The 20,931-nt window shown below is 40.8% G+C and overlaps 1 protein-coding gene across 3 annotated transcripts in view; it reads left to right on the top strand.

The window, feature by feature from the left end:
- The window catches only part of ITCH (itchy E3 ubiquitin protein ligase), a 54,200-nt gene that overhangs the window by 26,461 nt on the left and 6,808 nt on the right, over nt 1-20,931 (top strand). For all 3 annotated transcript variants that reach the window (XM_079979108.1, XM_079979110.1, XM_079979109.1), the window contains 16 exons: nt 1,229-1,271; nt 3,063-3,232; nt 4,041-4,263; nt 6,361-6,456; nt 7,172-7,346; nt 8,196-8,256; nt 9,335-9,419; nt 12,809-12,937; nt 13,665-13,737; nt 14,898-14,969; nt 15,232-15,320; nt 16,772-16,931; nt 18,753-18,886; nt 19,544-19,684; nt 20,123-20,243; nt 20,778-20,882. In XM_079979108.1, coding sequence (XP_079835234.1) covers nt 1,229-1,271; nt 3,063-3,232; nt 4,041-4,263; nt 6,361-6,456; nt 7,172-7,346; nt 8,196-8,256; nt 9,335-9,419; nt 12,809-12,937; nt 13,665-13,737; nt 14,898-14,969; nt 15,232-15,320; nt 16,772-16,931; nt 18,753-18,886; nt 19,544-19,684; nt 20,123-20,243; nt 20,778-20,882 — 1,877 coding nt within the window. The remainder of the gene's footprint in view (nt 1-1,228; nt 1,272-3,062; nt 3,233-4,040; nt 4,264-6,360; nt 6,457-7,171; nt 7,347-8,195; nt 8,257-9,334; nt 9,420-12,808; nt 12,938-13,664; nt 13,738-14,897; nt 14,970-15,231; nt 15,321-16,771; nt 16,932-18,752; nt 18,887-19,543; nt 19,685-20,122; nt 20,244-20,777; nt 20,883-20,931) is intronic.

Genomic DNA, 20,931 nt, shown 5'->3' with positions numbered 1-20,931 from the left:
GGTTTTTTAAGAAGCGGTTTAATGACCGCCTCTTTCAGCGGATCTGGGAATGTTCCCTCGCAGAGGGAAGCATTCACCACCCCGCAGAGCCCATCGCCCAGCCCTTCCCGGCTTGCTTTTATTAGCCAGGATGGGCAAGGATCAAGGAGACAGGTGGTTGGTTTCACACGTCCAAGCAGCCTGTCCACATCCTCGGAGGTAACGGATTGAAATTGATTCCATGCAACTTGACCAGACAGGGCTCTAGCACTCTCCCACCCCAGCCCTGCTCCCACGGTGGTGTCTAGCTCCTTCCGAATATGAGTGATTTTATCTGCAAAAAAACTTTGCAAAATCGTTGCAGGAGATCTTGGGGTCTTTACAAGGCCCCGGTGGTAAAGGTGGTTCCGTTAAATTGCGGACCACCTGAAAGAGTCTCCTGCTACTATTTTCTGCAGATGCAATAGAGGCAATGAAGAAATTCTTCTTTGCCGTCGCTATCGCCACTTGGTAGGCTCGACGTTGAGCTCTAACCTGTGTCCGGTCAGATTCAGAATGAGTTTTCTGCCACCGATACACTAGCCGTCTCAGCGATTGTTTCATTGCCCTCAGCTCCGAAGAAAACCATGGGGCTGTCCGGGCTCCATGCAATCGGAGAGGGCGCTTCGAAGCCAGACAGTCGATAGCCCTGGTTAACTCCACATTCCAGCAGGCCACCAGGGAATCAGCTGAAAGGCCATCAACATGGGATAAAGCATCCCCTACCACTCTCTGGAAACCATTTGGATCCATTAAGTGGCGGGGGCGGACCATCCGAATTGGTCCCACCTCCCTGCAGAGGGGAAGGGTCGTGGAGAAGTCCAGTTGCACCAGGAAGTGATCTGACCATGGCACTTCTTTTGTTTCACTTTTTCTTAGTGTCAGATCACTCACATCACTAGAGGTGAACACCAGGTCAAAGGCATGTCCATGACTATGAGTTGGGCCAAACTTATTCAGGGACAGCCCCATGGAGGCCATGCTTTCCACAAAGTCCCGACCTTCTGCTCACTCCAGCTCTAAAGTACAAAAAACTTTATCCATACTCTGTATTGGGGCTGTTGTGGGAACTCTGATCTCTTGCATTAATTAAAAGGCGAATGGCATATATTGTGACCAATAGTGAAAATCATAGTTATTGCCTATGTCTTTCCATAAAACAACACAAATGTTAAAATAAGTTTCCATTTCCTTATTTTTAATATTAAAGGTCCCGTGCAGAATGATGGTTCCAGAGCAAAAAATGAAACAAGGTAAGGTGGTTTTCCACATCTGCAGTGGAGTTGTGGAATGCTGATAGTTGTGATGTTTAAAGTGCTGAGATTTAGCAGTTTTGTAGATATTTCAGAGTATTGGAAACTGGCTGGAAGTGGTCATGGGGATACAAGCGTCCTTAGTAGTTTTAGTACTGTGGTACCTTAGTTTAAGAACAGCTTAGTTTATGAACAACTTGGATTAAGAATGCTGCAAACCCGTAAGTAGGTGTTTTGGTTTGTGAACTTTGCCTTGGAAGCAGAACATGTTCCGCTTCCTGTTGAGTGTGTTCCATTTATAAATTGAGTCCCCTGCTGCCATGGGAAAGCACGCCTTGGTTTAAGAACGCTTTGGTTTAAGAACAGACTTTCGGAATGGATTAAGTTCGTTAGCCAAGGTACCACTAAATAAAAAAATTGTCCAGTAGCACCTTAGAGACCAGCTAAGTATGTTCTGGGTATAAGTTCTTGTGTGCACGCACACTTCTTCAGATACTGTGTGTATGCACATGAAAGTTTACACCCAGAACATAGTTGGTCTCTAAGGTGCTACTGGACAATTTATTTATTTATTTCGACTGCGTCAGACCAACACGGCTGCCTACCTGAATCAAGGTACCACTGTAATTGTAAAGAGTGTCTAGCTTGTAAAAATCTTGGTTATAATAGACATACATTTCAAAAAAGAAGAAAGAAAATGAAAGCAAAATCCTGTTTTTGTCCAGTTCTTCACTAATAAATAATCATTTACTCAGGCAAAAGAGTTGGTGCACACATATTTTTGAGATGGGATGGATGACATTCTTGTTTGGGATGACTTCCCCTTCTGGGGGCAGGCAAGGTCTTCACAGGGTCTTCAGAGCTTTTCATGTCTTCTCCAAGGGAGAAGGAGCTCTCTTACCCAACATACTGACCCTATTGTGGTCAGATGGTGAGGCCTGCAATGCAGGAATCCTTCCCACAGCTGCCAACCCTGGGTGGGCTCGAACTACCACCCTTCTGGTTAGCAGCTCGAACTACCACCCTTCTGGTTAGCAGCCAGACACACACGTTTAGTCCAACTTAATTGTATGCAATAGGATAAATACCTCTGTGTCTTATCCTTTCAGTTCCTTTATTCCATCCTGAAAAGCACATTGTTTGTGGTATAAAGTTTTTAGTTCTTGTAAACTGCAAGTAACAAAAGATTCTATAATATCTGAGTTGACAGTTTTAAAATTCCCTCAAAGCATGAAGCAGCAAGATGAATTCTGAATATATTCCACTTGAAATATTGTTTATTAGTACCTTTTGAAATATACCATATTTTTCACCCTATAGGACGCACTTTTCCCCCTCCAAAAATGAAGGGAAAATGTGTGTGCGTCCTATGGAGCGAATGTAGGCTTTCGCTGAAGCCTGGAGAGCGAGAGGGGTCGGTGCGCACTGACCCCTCTCGCTCTCCAGGCTTCAGGCAGCTATCCGCAAGCCTTCGGAGCACAGCGGGAGTTCCCGCCGGGCTCAGAAGGCTTGCGGATAGCAGCAAGCTCCGGGAGCAAAGGCGAAGTTGCATGCAACTTCGCCCCCGCTTCCGGACCTGTTCTGGGGGTTGGGGTCAGGGGAAGCTCGGGCTTCCCCCGCCCCCAGCCCGGCCAGCTCCAGGAGCGAAGGCTTTTATAAGAACAGGGTTCTATTTTGTTCATATGAATTGTGACAAAACTTCAATTAGGAAACTTCTTTTTCAAAATTGTTTTAACATTCAGTGAGATCTCCATGTCTCCATGATAATTTGTATTGTGCTTTCTCATAAAGGAACAATACAAATGGTCCTGAAAGCTGTGAGTCTCCCGGGTCTAGTGACAGCAGAGCATCTAATGGCAATGATTCTCCATTAATTGCAAATGGAGGTTGTAAGCCAGCTAGACCGCCTAGACCATCTCGGCCACCTCCACCTACTCCACGTAGACCATCTGCTCCACCTGGTATGTCTGCAAGAGAAAAGTATCACTTTAAAAGCTCTTGAATTCAGTGTTTGTTTGAATTAAGTTTGTTCAGTGTATTCTGCCCTCTGTGCTAGTATATTAAAGCTGTGTGTAATATAATAAAAGATAATGCCACATGCATCCCCCCTCCAAAAAATTGTGGCTTAATTCATAATAAGCATGCTTTAGCATTTGTGAAGCCAGATATATTTCTGTCTGACCTTCAGCAAAGCATTCTTAAACTGCTGAAAGGAAAAGCTATTCAGCTCAGAAGTGCATCATATGGTAATTCTGAGAACACACATTGTCCCATAGTTAAATTATGGAAGTTTTCTTCATACAAAATACTGAAGTAGCTTTATGTGACGCCTACTGAAGTTGCAGCCTGGAATTTTCTTTTCAAGGACTTCAGGCTTTCTGTGGTCAAGAGAAAGAGGCAACTGCTTCAAAAAGAATCTCTTTCATAGTGTTCTCTTAATCAGAGTACATACTTCCTGTAAATGAAATTGAACAATGAGCCAAACTAAAATTCAAGAAGGCTTTTCCATTAATGGTTAAATTGAGTTCTGATAGGTTTGTGGAAATGTTTTTGAAAGGGTTTCTGCCATTGGCTACTTTTACTTAGAAGTCTGGGAACTTAATAACTGCCGTGTACCAAGTAGTTACTTGAGGGCTTATCTGTTCTTGCTTTGCTGTACTGCTGTCTTGAGTCTATTTCAGGGGGACAGGTGGAGTATAAATAAATATACAATACTGGAATTAAAATAAACATAAATATTTGTCTTTTTCTTGTCTGTGTTCTTTGCAGCATGTGTCAATGGTACTTCCTCCACAGAATCAGAAGGGGCTAGTGCAGGATTGGTGCCAACTACAAGTTCAGCATCGGAACAAAACTCAGAGGGAGCAACAGCAGGAACGGGTGCTCCTGCAGCAGCTGCTTTGGCCACACCACCAATATCCAGACAAGTTCAGCCAGTAACTCCAGCTTCACAGCCACATCACACAGTTAGTCAAGGTCCTCTTCCACCTGGGTAAGAGTTTGATGCTCTTAGGTTTTATGATATACACACGTCTCTAACACAAAATTTCCTGCAAGATACAAGTTTCCTCCGTCTCATCCATTTGATTTCTAAAAGCACCAAAATATACTGTGCTTTATACAGTACATTGCATTTGCAGGGTGGAACAAAAAAAAAAAGCCACAAAAGAGTTAAAGTAAAACCTATGTAATAATTAGAAAAAATAGAACACCAACATGGAAACGCTTGAGACAAGATGTGAGTTTTTAATTATTTAAAGCTGAGAGGTCAGCTGAATATTAAAGTGAAAGATAGCATGAATTAACTGAGCTGAGAGAAATCACAGAGATGAGAAACAGCACAATGAGTGGAACGTTTTGTTCTAATTTTCATGAATTCACTCACTGCAGTTCCTTGTGCCATACACCTTTGCATTCTGTAGAGTCTGCAGACCACCAGGAATATCTTTTCAGGAAGGAAGAGGCAGGGAAGCCCTATTCCTGCAAGTAGAACTCTTCACAGTTCTTGAAATCCAAGCTAATACAGAGAGACAATCAACAGACTTTATCTAGAGCAGTAATATGATCTGAGAAAGGCAAGTATCAAAGATAATGATCATACTTTTCAGTCTTCTCAGCAAGTTTTGTTGCTTGAAGAAGTGAGCAAAGGCAAAAATGAATATTAGAGCATAAAATCCTTTTGTCTGTCTCCCTATCTAAGAACTACTGTTTAGCACTTAGCTTATGGAAAAAGATACATTTGTTTATATTGTGGTGGACTACCCCACAATGCAGTGGTAAAAGGTAATCTGGCATGAGCACGTAATTCCATAAGATCTGAGAAATGACGCACCCCAATAATAAGTTTTAGAAGCCTTTTTTTCCACCATGTCCATTCTCTGCAAAACACTTAAAAAACTATTGCATGTGCCCAAATACGATGATCAGAATTTCAAAACTTCCATAGTTGGAAGATACAAGAAAGCCAGTATGTTTATAAATACAGTTGAATGGCTGCAGTTTGAATATGTATAGTGAGTACAATTCTATGTGTGCAATATATGTGGTAGCATGTAGCCACAGTGGGCCAATGTGGCTGCTGTTGCTTAGTGGGTTTGGAATCTAAATGTCCTGAAATTTTTGATCTTAAGTCAGTGTGATATGGTACAGGGTGGAGCTGAATATGTTTTCGTGGAGTATGTTTTAAAGAAGCTCTGTGGTTCACTAAATTTCTAAAGCAAGAGTACATATTCAACATCTCCAATAATGTTAGTCATGCCATAGCAGTTTAAAAGTATGCACTCTTCCTGAAAAATAGAAGTTTTGCCTTTCTGGATTAGGTCAAGATTCATTTAGTTCAGTGTGCTTTCTTCCACAATGGCTAGCTAAATATCCATAGGAAGTCTGTAAGTAAACAGGCACTAAGAAAAGAACTACTGATCCACTGGTGGATTGTGGCCTACCCTTCATCCATACCTTATGAGATGGGAATTGTCAGACCTCAACCACAGGGATGGGGGTTCAGATCCTAACTTGTTGACTTTGGAGCAGACTTCTGTCAGCCTAACATAGTTTACAAGATTCATATAAGATCACAACAGATAATTCCCATGTATGCTACTCTCTGCAACTTTGAGAAAGGAGGGGAACACTATAAAGATGACCAATAAATCCTATTCCTATAAAATGTGTCCAAGGGAAGGAATCACAGAATGTCCCTCGAGAGTTATATGGTACTAGTGTCATAAATACAAATGTAAAATTAAACCTGGGTCTTGGTCTTGTATAGAAACAAATGTGTTTGAAAATGTTATTTTATTAATTGTCACAATGAAGATTTAGTCCTATACAGTAAGCCCACAACTTACATGCATGGCAAAATAAAAATTAAAAGGAATGGGAAGGGGGTGGGGTTCAAGGAAAAATGACTTTGGCATTTTGACTATATGTGATTTTAGACGCAGTCTCTGGAACGTAACCCCCGCATAAGTGGCAGGCTTACTGTATGCAAAACAGATCAGGGGACCATTTGGAAATAAGAACTATGAGAAAGCAACAAGGTGAATAGGTTGGCACAATAGTACATATGAATTATTTTTTGTGTTTCCAGCTGGGAACAACGAGTGGATCAACATGGCCGAGTATATTATGTAGATCATGTTGAAAAAAGAACTACATGGGATAGGCCAGAACCTCTTCCCCCAGGGTGAGTCATTTGGTGATCTGTCAAACTGTACTTGATAACATGCTTGAAGATGTCATTCCAAGCTTGCCATCTTCATGTCCAGCATAGGTCCAGTTAAAATATTGCACTGCCGGATAGCTAAATCAAGGTTCTGTGAAAAGAAAATTGGTCTAATTTGAACTTTATTCTGTGTATGTTGAATCTTAAGACTGGCTGTAGAAATGTCAGTTATATTAGGCCATGGGAGGCCAATGGTGGCACAAACCGCTAAAATCTGTGGCATTCCTTGGCAGGAACTGAAGTGCCTCTAGGCATGGATATGGTATATTTAAACCTGCTATGCTGCTTACTGTTTCAGTAGAGGAGAATCAAAACCAGCCAAAGAAACTGGATGTGTTTGAGGTCTGCATCATAACGTTGTTGCATATGAAAGTGGTATTTTCTCATCCTTTGGACTTGTAGCACACTTCTAGAGGTTTCAAAAAAAATGGCGGACCGATAAATAGATATTGCTACCTCGAATTAGGAAGTTCAGAGAAAAGTGCAGAACCTTTAATCAAATGATAAACCCCTTGGAATTGAGTAATAAGGTGACATAAAGCAAAACTGAGGAATTATTGTGCTGACCCGCTTTGTCCTATTATGTTGAACAAGTGCTCCTGTATTCCATTCTCTCAGGCTGTAGCCTACTGTGAAGTCAGTGCATTTATTTGATTATATCATCTGTGTTCTTTAGCTGGGAGCGTCGAGTTGACAACATGGGGCGGATTTACTATGTTGACCATTTCACCAGAACAACAACTTGGCAACGGCCAACTTTGGAATCTGTCCGGAATTATGAACAGTGGCAACTTCAGCGCAGCCAGCTTCAAGGAGCTATGCAACAATTTAACCAGAGGTTTATATATGGGGTGAGAACACTGAGGATTGGGCTGGAATTCATATTGGCATAACATCTGCTAATGCAGATTAACTCAACAGCACTTGCTCTATCCTCAGCCTAAAATTCCTAATAACTAATCACTAATACTTCAGAAACAGCAAAAAATAGAGTAGAATCTAAATAAAACAGGGTGATTGATTGCTACACATGGAAGTTACTCATTTCCCTCCAAACATTTCAATGGAAATTTCTTTAGTATACAAAGTATAACCTGTTTGTCAGATATAGTTGTAGTCAAAATTGATCCCAGAGGGTTACAAATCAAATATATTTTGTCTATGGCTTCTTACTTTGCCATTTGCCAGCAAACATTGTTATGTTAATTCAAGCAGCTGTAGGCAAGCGCAGAGTTACTGGCAAGTGTTGTTGAAGGCATAGTGAGAGCATATTTTGATTGAACTTCATAGGATGCCATCCTTGGAAACCATATTATCAGGTCTCTGGCTTGGTATTTTTATTTTCTGCAGAACTGGATGAAAGTAGGTTGCTTCTACTGTGGAGTGGAAGTCTGTCAGATTCCAGAAAGGTGGATGCAGTGGTTGTCCCACAAGGACAGAAATATTACCATTTTGGGATGGTAAAATCCTATTCCTTTCCTAGTTTTTGTGGGCATTGGTTTGGAAAAGTGAGAGATGTGCCGATGGCTAAGAAACTTGCCAAAGTTAAAACAAATAGGTCCAGAGACTATCTTGTTAGGTGATTTTACCTTCATTACAAAAAGGTAGAAAGGTCTTTTAAAAATAACAAGTTGTATATGATTTATCCAAGCTTAGATTTTTCAGTCAGTAGTTTACAGTATGCTTTCTTGTGATTGCAGAATCAAGACTTCACACAGAACAAAGAATTTGATCCTCTTGGTCCCCTGCCACATGGATGGGGTAAGGTCTCTAAAAGTTCTGGTTCTCAACATCACTTATATAGTGGTCCAAGCCAACACTGAGTCTAGCTATTACTCTGCCATCATGAGGTGTTTTTTTAATTTTTATTGCACTCTGATGACTCCAGAAACCTGATAAAAGTAGTAGAGTTTACTTGGGGATCACAAGAATGTCGCTTCAAATTCAGAGCTCTCCGGCTAGCCAGACTGCAAATCTCAGTAGGTGCTGGGCAGTCTTTGTAGATAAATTGTGTTCATATCCCGAGAGGAATAGTGTAATATGTAGCACAGCTCATTTGAGAAGCATAAAGACCCATTGGTTGGCGTCCATCTGTTTCAGGAGGCAGTGGAAGAGTGTACCTTCAGGAGTGAAGACCTATATTTCATACATATTATAGTCTCTTGTCATTGAGTTGGTATGCAATTCTAGGGACCTCTATTAGTTTAGTAGCAGAATCATAAGTAACGGTGTTTCATCTAGGAGAGGAATCTGAGCCCTACTCTCACACCCAATCATCTGTACTGCTATCTATACTATTGACCTGTGCAAGGTTCTCCCTGAAGGAGATGTCCTTGACTTGGATATAAAGTGCTGTTCCACTGAGGTTTCATGAACTAGGAAGTTAAGATGATGGAACACAATGTATTCATTAGTTGGGTGATATGTTCAAACAGCTGGTATGGAATGCTAAGTTTCCAGATTGGGCATTTGGGCACAGTTCAAGTCAAAGGGGGGAGCAGAACTGCCAAACACATGGGGTTCTATGTAAAGAAGTGCTTGCACAAGGTGAACTTCCTTTTCCTCCTGCCCTCTGCTTCCCCTTGTGTCCCTACAGAAAAGATCACGCTTAGGCAAGCTGCCTCTGCCAAATTTCCTGTTCCCACTGTTCTACATCCCAAGTCTTTCATGAGGGCCCCCAACCCTTAAGAAGTTTTTTGTTGGCAGAGAATTCTGCAGAGGGGAGAAAGAAGTGAGATACTCCCCATAGGTCCTGGCATATATAACTCACTGCCATTATCTTAACATTAAAACTATATGTCCACGATAACTAAAACGGTCCTAATTTATATTCCCTCAGAAAAGAGAACAGACGCCAATGGCAGAGTATATTTTGTCAATCACAATACACGCATCACACAGTGGGAAGACCCCAGAAGCCAAGGGTAAGATTTTTCTCTTCTCTTAATAGTCTTCAGCTCTAAAATTTCCTTCATCCCAGAGAGATTCCACAGCAAATAATAAATACATAGCTCAAGATGTATTAAAGCCAAAACTGTTTTTACCTGACTACAACAAGCTGTTTTTGAGGGGGACAACTGTATTACTAATGGGAGGGTGTTCGAAAATGAAGGTGCCATAGCAGAGAAGGCCATATCCCAGGTCCCTGCATAATGTACCACAGGCATAGGTGGGATCATGAATAGGACCTGCTCTGCAGATTTTAAGTCTAAGAGTGAGATATATTGGCAGAAGTTCTTCATCAAGTACTTGGGGCCCAGGCTATATAGGGTTTGATATACCAGAATCAAAACCTTAAGTTGGGCCCATCAACGAACAGGCAGCCAGTGCAGTTCTTAAGATTTGTTGAGATATGGTCCCACTTTGCAGTGCCACTCAGCTGATGGATGCGTTGTCAGTAGCTCCAGCTTCTAGACCATCTTCAAGGACAGCCTCATTTAGAACTCATTGCAGTAGTGCTAAATGGGAGGTTAACCTAGCCATAGTGGTCCATGCTGTGGTATCTTGGTTCAGGAAGGACTATAGTTGGTGAACCAGCCCTAGCTGGAAATAGGCACTTCTTTCCCCTGGAGCCACCTGAGCTTGCAGTTGAAAGTGCTGGTTCCCAGAGCACCCCCAGGCTACACACCTTGTCATTCAGGAGGAGTGTGGTGCCAACTAACACAGGTTGCCTCAATTCCTAAATATAAGAACTATCAGCACCTGCATCATGTCCAGATTCAATCTAAGTTGGGATTGAATCAGCCCATTATCACCTCCAGACACTAGTAAAGTGGTATGGAGAGAGCAAGAGCTGGATATTATCTGCATATTAGGTATGCTGTTCTCCAAATCTCCAGATGACACTTCCTAGCAGCTTTACATAGATGTTAAAAAGTGTGGGGTACAGAATGGAACCCCATAGGACCCCACAGCACAAATGCCAAAAGCAGCAGTCTGCCCTTGCTCCTACTCTGGTGGTGGTCCCGCAGATAGGAGCAGTGCCTCCAACTCACAGAACCACTCCAGGAGAACTATGCATTCCCCATGTTTCTTTCTCCATACAGGTTATCAGCCAGAGCTGCCGGGGCTGTTTCAGTGCCCAAACCAGTCTCGAAGCTAGGTTGAAATGGATCTGAACTGAAATAAGGCTAGATTTTAGACTACTAAAGCATGTTGCTTATCAAAAGTATATTCCATGAAATTATGTCACAGTAGGCCGCAATCCCAGAGTCGGTCACGACTGGACCTAATGGTCAGGGGTCCGTTTACGTTTTAGGTCCTAGAAGCCAATTTCATAACTCACAATGTTTGGACAGTTTTATCCTAAAGTATTTCCTACTATGCTCCATTAACTGTGTCGTGTTCTGATCCATGTATACGCTGCACTTTTTCTATGCCAATAAAGGAGATTGGTTTTTTTTTAATGTGTATTGAGAACATAAAGTAGCAAATATGAGGAAGTGGTTTCTCAAGAGGAATATTTCTTGTTGAAACAAAACATAAGAAAATTATTACAAGAAGAACCAAAAAGGAAATCCTCATATTTGCATCCAACACACAATAAAAACATTTCTTGTACTCAATATTATTTATTTTCTTTCATATCATATTCTGTTGTTTATTTCATATCCAGTCTTAGTGAGTTGGTGGGAAAAAGAACGTATTGCATCTAGTGCAGTGTTACAAATTACATGCTGGCGACTCAGCATATTATACAACTTTTGACGCATTTTGCCATTCTTTTATTGGCTAACCTAATAACATGATCAAAGGCGGAGATCTCAAAGGTCATGTGTCGTCATCTGCCTGGATGCAGGTGTTCTTAGCACCCCCTTTCTGCTGCACAAAGAACCCTCTGAAGCTCCATTCCCAAAGGCACAGGTGCTCATTGCTGCAATAGAAAGTCAGAAATCTGCCTTGCACACATGGAAGAACTTTGCCTCCTTGGATCTCAGCCAGAGTCTTGCAGAGACTTGTTTTCAATAAGCATTCTACTCTTGTTCCTTATTTCATATCTTGCTAGAATTCTTCAAAAAAGGAGGAATGGAAAAATAGCTTAATATTTTAAAGGCATAGTAGATACCCTCTAGAATATCTCCGAGAAGGATTAGAAAGTAATACATATTTGAGGCCTTAAAAACAGGCATTCTGCTAAATAATCTTCAGGTGTATCCCAGCCCTGCACTTCTGTAATCCTGTGAGGATTTCTCCCCAAACACTTAAACACTCTGAATACACTGGAAAATGACCTGTTTATACACCTCTTACATGTAATGTCAACATCAACTTCGTTGGACTGGTCATGTTGTGTGGATGCCTGATGATCGTCTTCCAAAGCAACTACTCTATTCCGAACTCAAAAATGTAAAGCGTAATGCTGGTGGTCAACCAAAGAGGTTTAAAGACTGTCTCAAGGCAAATCTAAAAAAAAAGTACGCTCCAGTTGGAGAACAGCCTTTACCAAAGGTGTCAGGGGCTTTGAAGACACTCGAACTCAGGACGCAAGGGAGAAACATGCTAAGAGAAAGGCACGCTTGGCAAATCCACACCATGATCAACTCCTGCCCAGAAACCAATGTCCCCACTGTGAAAGGACATGTGGATCCAGAATTGGCTTCCACAGTCACTTACGGACTCATTGTTAAAACTGTGTTTATGGAAGACAATCTTACTCGGCTATGAGTGATTGCCAAAGAAGAAGACGACATTTAGATAACATTAGCAGAGAGGGGGAATGGATACACTCCCATAAAGCTCCCTGAGTTCTTTTGTGACCAACAGATAACTAAGGCAGGAGCTAGACACATAAAAAAAAGTTACAAGAAAACGTGTTATAAAGCTCATAATAGAAAATCACATGGTGAAAGATCAAACTCTATTTCGCCATCTGGTGTTTATAAAGCGGTTATAACTATATAATTGACGAGTATAGCTGAGTCCTAGGTAACAAACAAACAGGGTGTAACCCACACATCAACCTACATTCTGTGAGCAGGGTATAAAGTATTTCTGAGTCTTCTCTTACTAGGCTGTCTGGTGTAATGTTTATTTTTCTTCCTTATTCTGATTCCATGTGATTAATTGTAATAACACATGCTCCCTTTTGAGATTGGGGTAGGCATTTAACTTCTTGACAAACTGTTTTCCATTTTGGATTTGTGGTGTTAGCTGTTCATTCCTTAGAGCTCAGTATAACTAAGAGTTCAATTTACTATATTGGGTCTAATAAAGCTAAATGAAATACCTGGAATAAAAATGGAACAGTACCTTTTACTATGTGTGAAAAATATGTATAATGAGATTTATGTGTTGTGTGTATCTGTTTCTGCAGTCAATTAAATGAGAAACCTTTGCCAGAGGGCTGGGAGATGAGATTCACTGTAGATGGAATTCCATATTTTGTGGATCACAATAGAAGAACAACTACCTATATCGATCCACGTACTGGGAAATCGGCTCTGTAAGCTTTCTTACTACAATTTTGTATTACTGCTACTTCCTTCCTTTCTACTATTGGCATCTGTTATATGCACTGCTGGATAGCCGTACGATCCTGTTCAAATGATCCTGTTCTTAAAATGCTAGCAGAGTATTTCAACAACTCGCCTTAGGGTTTTTTTATGTGCTATTAAATGTTAAATACTTACATTATTTATAAAATAATATACATCAATTTTTCCTTTAGTACTTATTTAACCTGCACTTCAGCGTTTTATCAGTTTTGCTTCAAAAACCCCAAAGATTAAATTTCAAATCAGAGAATTCCCAGTTTACTCTTCACTCATCTAGCTCCCTCTATCCCCTTCCACCCTTCCCTTTTAATCACACCTACTTAATGGAATGGTGAAAGTAGGAGAGGCAGTAGCAGTCAGGTTGAGGTAAGAGAAGAGGGGGAAATAGGATCAATCTCTTGCATCCTTCCCTAATTGGCTGCTACCATGCTAGGAGGAAAGCCTATAGAGGCCCATGGAAAATTACAACTCCTTGGTGTACTAGTAGCATGCCACTAAGTAAAGGGAAGAAGGGAAATGATTTTGTTCCTAAGGAATAATTTACCTAGCTATATTGTAGCTATATGCTTCCACAAAATGAACCTTCCTTTTGTGAATCAGTTAACTAGGCAAGGAACTGAAATGGATGACAATTGCACACCTGTATTCAAGTGATTTTTTTACTTCTGTTTCCAGAGATAATGGACCCCAGATAGCCTATGTTCGTGATTTCAAAGCAAAGGTCCAATACTTCCGGTTTTGGTGTCAGGTAAGTTATGTTTTATTTTGGGGAAAGAGTTTTACTGCAAGTTTCTAGTGAGTCCGTTGTCATAATCTATGCTACATAGTACTGTATGTATGTTTCTAAAAGAGCTGCCAGTTCCACAAACCCCCATGCCCTGTGGGATTTCATGAGGCTTGGTGAATTTGTGGTGGCAGTAACTCTTTTGGACACCCCAAAGAAGAGTTGAAGGAGAGGATACTCAGAATCTTCCACTGCACTGTCCTCTACATTAACAAATGAATATTAATGAGAATAACTGTGATAATTTGCCATCAGATAAAAGCATTATCTTAGAGTTTGTCTTACATGCAAACTCAAAAACATCCTTGGAGGTTTTTGGCCACAGGGCAGTCATTAAATAAAAACTTTATTTAAGTAAAAACTTTATTCAAACTTTGTCAGGTGAAAGCATTAGTAAACTAGATGAATGCACAAAGGAGTAAGCTTCTCTCAGCATAAGTTCAAATTGGAGTTGTTTTACAAAATAAAGTTTACAGAGCTTCTATTTTCACTGTGTATATTTGGAATTATTCATAAACATCAATGGGAATACCCACATACAACAACTTTATTTTACTGGCAATATCTAGCCATGGTGTCAATGGCCCCTTTTCAAGGATATGTGTATGCAACAATACACTGTAAGCAGCTAGTACCACACATGGGAAAATAATTCACAGTTGCACCTATCTCTGTAAAACAGGGGAGGGGAACCTTTGGTCCTCTGGATATTGTGGGTCTACCACTCCCATCAGCCCCGGCCAGCATGGCCAATGGTCAAGGACGATGGGGATTGTAGTCAAGCAGCATTTAGAGGACCACAGATTCCCCACACCTGGCACAGATGGAAGCACACCATTCTATTCCATTCATTCATGGTAGATCTGCCCTGTGTGTTAGATCTGCCTGCATTCAGATTCATAGCTGACGTGCACATGTGGAAGGGATATCTTAGGATTCTTTTTTTTAACCATACACAGCTGCATCTGGAACACTTCCATATGTGTAAAGACTATACTGTACATGCAAACCAGTTCACATATGTGCAACCAGGGTTTCTTGAATTCAGTATTTTCATATACTTTATCATCTATTGTCCTATTATGTAGTTGGCTTGTCTTTCAAATCTGTTTCTTACATTTTAGCAATTGGCCCTGCCCCAGCACATTAAAATCACAGTGAGCAGAAAAACATTGTTTGAAGATTCATTTCAGCAGGTAATTGAGCTGTGTTTCAGTACTTAAAGCATTGTAAAATGTGTGGAGTATGTGTATTTGATCTGAACTATGTTTCAGCCCTCTCTAATCTGTTCAATGTCAACCTTCCTCTCTAAATGGCCTATTAAATGTTTCAGGGATCTGCTGATCCAGAATAAATGAGTAAAACAGCAAAACCACCATATACCAGTGTCCATTTTAATGTGCATGACTGTATGAACAATTATTAGAATGTTAATCTTCTAATACTTCTTCCACTAAGATAATGAGCCTCAGCCCTGCGGACCTACGAAGACGTTTGTGGGTCATTTTCCCTGGAGAAGAAGGATTAGATTATGGAGGTGTTGCACGGTAGGGATGTCTTACTATGTAAAACAAATTGAACCATAGGCACTTGAAATTGTTTGGTAGGAAAGCTTTTTAGACAACTCTGAGGGGTTTACATTTTTTAAAAACCGTGACCCTTTTCTTTGGAAAGTTCTATCTAATTTGGGGTTTAACTTGTCAGTATCCAGGAAAGGGAAACTTGCAGATTTAAAGCTTGCGTGTGTGTTATATACACAACTTTTCAGTAAACAAATTTGGGCTCTAGTATCATGGATAACATTAATATCATTGGTGAGAAAGCTTCAGCCTGTGGACCTAATTAGCATTCCTAATTTGACTGCAAACCATTCCTATTCACCCCACGCATGACATCACATGGCTGCAAGGGAACAATAAGGAGCTTGAAGTGTGCTCTCAATTGTTCCTTGGCAAAACATGCCTGCAAATGGGCATTTTCCTTCAGCAGACTTTGCTGCTTCGCAGAGGGAAATTGACTCTTTACAGGCACAGTTTGAGTCCAATCAGGGTTTGCTGTTGGCACCAATTAGCTGGTCACTGCCAACAGTAGGCCCCTTTGTAGTTGTCACCGATTTTGACAAGTGGGTGGCACTACCCAGCTGTCAAAGTAGCCTTTGTGGGGAGGACATGTTCTGGCCTTTGGGATGAATCCAGTTCCCTACCCCTGACTTACATCTTCATGTGTCCTGGTAAGATTTGTATCAGCTGAGTTGGGCTAGACTCACAATACTTGATTCTTTAGCTGATGTAGCAAAACAAGTTTGATAACCACTAAAACTGATTCCTAGTTTTGTGTTTTTGCAGCGCTCAAAATAACCATGCCTTTAGTGCTGGGTCAGTCCTTCATTATACATATAACTAGCTTTAAAATGATTTTATCTACTCTGGCTATACTGATTGCAAGTGTCTATTTTAAAGCCAAACAGCCCAGCATATCAGTCAATACACTCTTCAGCTTAAAAAAATGTAAAGTCAGCATCAGTATATTATAAACTGAACATCTGATTCCACAGGGCTGCATCTTGGGCATAATTAATGTCACTCAATATTAGGACATTGTTTAAGAGATATACATGGGCATTGCAAGAACAGTGTTGGCCTGTTTATAAAGAGAACCCCGAGTTTCCATATGCAAAAGAAAAATGATAAGCCTCAAAAAGTACTGCATGTAGGAGCTGAACCCAGCATAAGTAAATTGCTAATTATCTGCATCTGAACCTTAAGTAATCCTAGTCTTTTAAGAAGCACCTGAATTTTTATAACTTAGAACTACTTTTGGTGTCCTATCCAAGCACTTGACATGCTCATTCCAACTAGCTGTGGGCAGGCTGAACATTGCCCCAATAGTTAAATGTTAGCTTTGGAGTTTAAATTAACACTATGGAATCTGTACACAATGTCTAAACCTAATACTTGGTTCTTGTGGTGTTGACTGTGAGTTCTTTATGTGGTTTCAGGGAATGGTTCTTTCTGTTGTCGCATGAAGTGCTGAACCCAATGTATTGCCTGTTTGAATATGCAGGAAAGGATAACTACTGCCTGCAGATAAATCCAGCTTCTTACATCAATCCAGACCACCTGAAATACTTCCACTTTATTGGCAGATTTATTGCCATGGTGAGTTCAGAGCATAAAACAATAAATAGGGGAGTTTGTGGGAACATAGTAAGGGCAAGCTGAAAGTTTCCTGGTAGAATGAGGATTTTTTTTAAAAAAATCTTAATATAATATGTAGCAGAAACTCTTAAGTCCGCATGTGGGGCCAGGAGAACCTAGAATGAAAAAACCCACTCTTGACAAGAGGGATTACAACGTTGTTTGCAGTGCAGTGCATTGCACTCTTACACTCTGGTGTATTTGAAAACATAAGGTAAAGGTAAAGGTACCCCTGCCCGTACGGGCCAGTCTTGACAGACTCTGGGGTTGTGCGCCCATCTCACTTAAGAGGCCAGGGGCCAGCGCTGTCCGGAGACACTTCTGGGTCACGTGGCCAGCGTGACATCGCTGCTCTGGCGAGCCAGAGCCGCACACGGAAACGCCGTTTACCTTCCCGCTGGTAAGCGGTCCCTATTTATCTACTTGCACCTGGAGGTGCTTTCGAACTGCTAGGTTGGCAGGCGCTGGGACCGAGCAGCGGGAGCGCACCCCGCCGCAGGGATTCGAACCGCCGACCTTTCGATCGGCAAGTCCTAGGCGCTGAGGCTTTAACCCACAGCGCCACCTGCGTCCCATATTTGAAAACATACCAGGTGCTTAATTCTGTTTCTTTTCCTTAATGCTTGTGACAGTTAAAACATGCTTGGTCATGCTTGTGCTGTGCTGTAAATTTGGTTTATTATGATTTGCTTTTTTTCAAATTGTTTTATTATGAATTATGTATTTTTAAGTTGCACCCTACTCTAGGGCTGGTTTTCATGAAATACGGGTTATAAGCCACCTGAGTATAATAAATACCGTATTTTTTGCTCTATAAGACGCACCCGACCATAAGATGCACCTAGTTTTAGAGGGGGAGAACAAGAAAAAAAGTTCTCTTCCTCTCTGCGCACCGCTCCTTCAGCGAAGCGGCAGGAAAAACTGAGCCCCTTCCATTTCTCTTCCCACTTCGCTGAAGGGGCACTGCGCAGAGAGGGAAAGCTGCGCAATGGCTCTCCAGCGAAGCAAAGCCAGGAGAGCAAGAGGGATCGATCCCTCTTGCTCTCCTGGCTTCACCAAAAGCAACGTGAAGCCTTCGGAGCGCGGCAGGAGGAGCACTCCGCTGCGCTCCAGAGGCTTCGGCCAGCTATCCCTGAAGCCAGGAGAGCAAGAGGAATCCCTCTTGCTCTCCTGGCTTCAGTGAAAGCTGTGCAGCCTGCATTCGCTCCATAAGACGCACACACATTTCCCCTTACTTTTTAGGAGGGGGAAAGTGCATCTTATAGAGCGAAAAATACGGTAATGACTTGAATCCATTGAGTTCAATGGCTATACTGTTGAGTGTGGCTTTGCTGGATATCATCCATATTAACCTACAGCTCCAAAATGTATAGTATCTTATACCAATTTTCAGGTAAAAGCACCACCTGAAAATTCTGCCCGAGTGGAGGGGGGAAAACCCTCTTGTGCAAGGGGAAATCCTTGCACAAGGGTTCCACAGATGGGATTCATTAGGTGAATCCCACCCATAATCTGTATCACGGGGAATTATAGCCTATTTCACACAGGGAGGGATTATACCTCACGTGTTTTCTGTGCTTTCCCTTTCTCTTGTCACCAGTAACCATCAACAAAGCACATCCACTTAAGGAAATAGTTACTGGTTTTCAAGTGACTTTAAGATGGCCTTTAATTCATTGTTTCTTCCAAAATCTAGGCTGCAGGCACCTGTTTGCTGGTTATGAGGTTGACTAGACAAGGATTCCTATAAAACAAATAATTAATAGTTTCCATCTTTTGCAGGCTTTATTCCATGTGAAATTTATAGACACGGGTTTTTCTCTACCATTCTACAAACGTATCCTCAACAAGCCAGTAGGACTAAAGGATTTAGAATCTGTAGATCCTGAGTTTTACAACTCACTCATCTGGGTAAAGTGAGTTTCTGAAGTCAGCTTCTCAATTCTTGATATATTGTAGATGTTAAAATGTGTGACTTTGTGTGTGTGTGTGTGTGTATGCACATTTGAAAATCAGTGCTGTGATTTTATATGTATGGATTACTGTTAAAAAACATATTTGCAATTTGTTTTAAAAGTCAGTTTTACTGTTCAAGTGTGATTTTTAAAAATAAGAACATTTGCCTCAGAACTGAAGTGAATATTGACATTCCTTATTTTGCCAAGCGTTAAATCTTTTTGTAATATTTTGTTTGGATTGGAAACTGCTTTGACCATTTGTTTTTTTTAAAAATGGGAAGTAGGAATTATAAAATACTTGATATGAAATGTAAAGTATGTACCTGTTAAATATTATTGCGTGCCAATTCTGAGGTACTGTAAATTATTACTGGATAGCTAGTATAGATACCAAACTTTTTGGTATACAGAAAATATATATGAACATTCAACATCAAAATTCAGAAAACCTTTTCTCCTTACAAATTTTTGAAAATCTCATTGTAGAATATGCCTCCCTCTCCATTTGTTGATGAACAAAAGGAATTTTCGGCTTGTGACATCAACTTGTTTAATGATACTGCTGATTGCACTTCATGAAAATAGTAGTTAATATATATGGTATTTGTTTTGTAGGGAAAACAATATTGAGGAATGTGGCCTAGAGATGTATTTCTCAGTTGATAAGGAAATTCTAGGTGAAATAAAGAGCCATGATTTGAAACCCAATGGCAGCAACATCCTGGTTACTGAGGAAAACAAAGAGGAATACATTAAGTAAGTTCAAAGTTGGTTTGCAAGTTTATTTTATCTTTTAACCATTTGTTTTTTAATTCTATAAACTTTCCCTTTTTAATGTTTTGGAATATTATTGAACCTCTTCATGAAGGCCCACATGTAAAATAGATGTGGGCTTACCAGCAAAATAGTCAAAATGCTACATCAAAGCTAGTCTTGCCCAAAATACAGCGTGAGCATATTCATGCATAGGAAACTATCATGACTGGTGTTCTATAGTCTTATGCAGTAATCTCTGTCTGTGTCGCACGGCACAGTGTTGTAATTCTGCCATGGAGGTGGACCTTCCATTGCAAATTCAATGTCTGTCTACTATAATACCTACTACAATTTAATTAATATTGTTGCTCATCAAAAATCAACATTTTCAGACTTGGTTGGGCCTGTTTGGAGTAACTGTGTGTTTTCATTCTCCAGGCTAGTGGCAGAGTGGAGACTTTCCCGGGGTGTTGAAGAGCAGACACAAGCTTTCTTTGAAGGTTTCAATGAGATCTTGCCACAGCAGTACTTGCAGTACTTTGATGCAAAAGAGCTTGAGGTATGTCTAATCCTTTGGGCATAAGGCTTAGTTGAGAAATGGTTAGCATATTTGCAGGGGCTTATAAATGCGGTGCACTTTTATGACATGAGTCATAGCAGAGTTATAATAAAGATGTTGCAGTTTAGTTAACTTGGAGTAGCCAGATGTTGTGGACTACAACCTTCATTGGCTCCAGCCAACATTGACTCTGGTCAGGGTAGTTTCATAGCACCTGGAGGGCATCACACAGCCAAATACAAGGGTAGACAATCACCTTAACACGGCAAAGTATATTTTAACATGTTTTAACACAGAGGCACATCGTCCTGTACATAGAAACTCTTCTAAACAAGGATGCTGCAATTGTGTTTTAAATACTTGGACAGCTGAGCTAGAAAATGAATTCCTAAATGCACCATGTCTAGAAAGATATTAACTCTTCATTGACCCTTTGAGTATCTAAGAGATTCTTCCATCATCTCTTACACCAACGTATCATGGCATCAGAGTTTCACTAACCTAGCTGGTGTTCAACTATTTCTCTTCAAAAAGGTGCTTTTGTGTGGAATGCAAGAGATTGACTTGACTGACTGGCAAAGGCATACCATCTACCGACATTATACCAGAACAAGCAAGCAAATAATGTGGTTTTGGCAGGTTTGTATTGCAGCAAAAATTGTGCCAAATGTACCACTAATGGAACTTC

Source organism: Podarcis cretensis, assembly GCF_951804945.1.
Source record: "Podarcis cretensis genome assembly, chromosome: 6".
Classification (NCBI taxonomy): domain Eukaryota; kingdom Metazoa; phylum Chordata; class Lepidosauria; order Squamata; family Lacertidae; genus Podarcis; species Podarcis cretensis.
The sequence above is the reverse complement of the archived record's forward strand: the minus strand, read 5'-3'. Positions and strand labels throughout refer to the sequence as shown.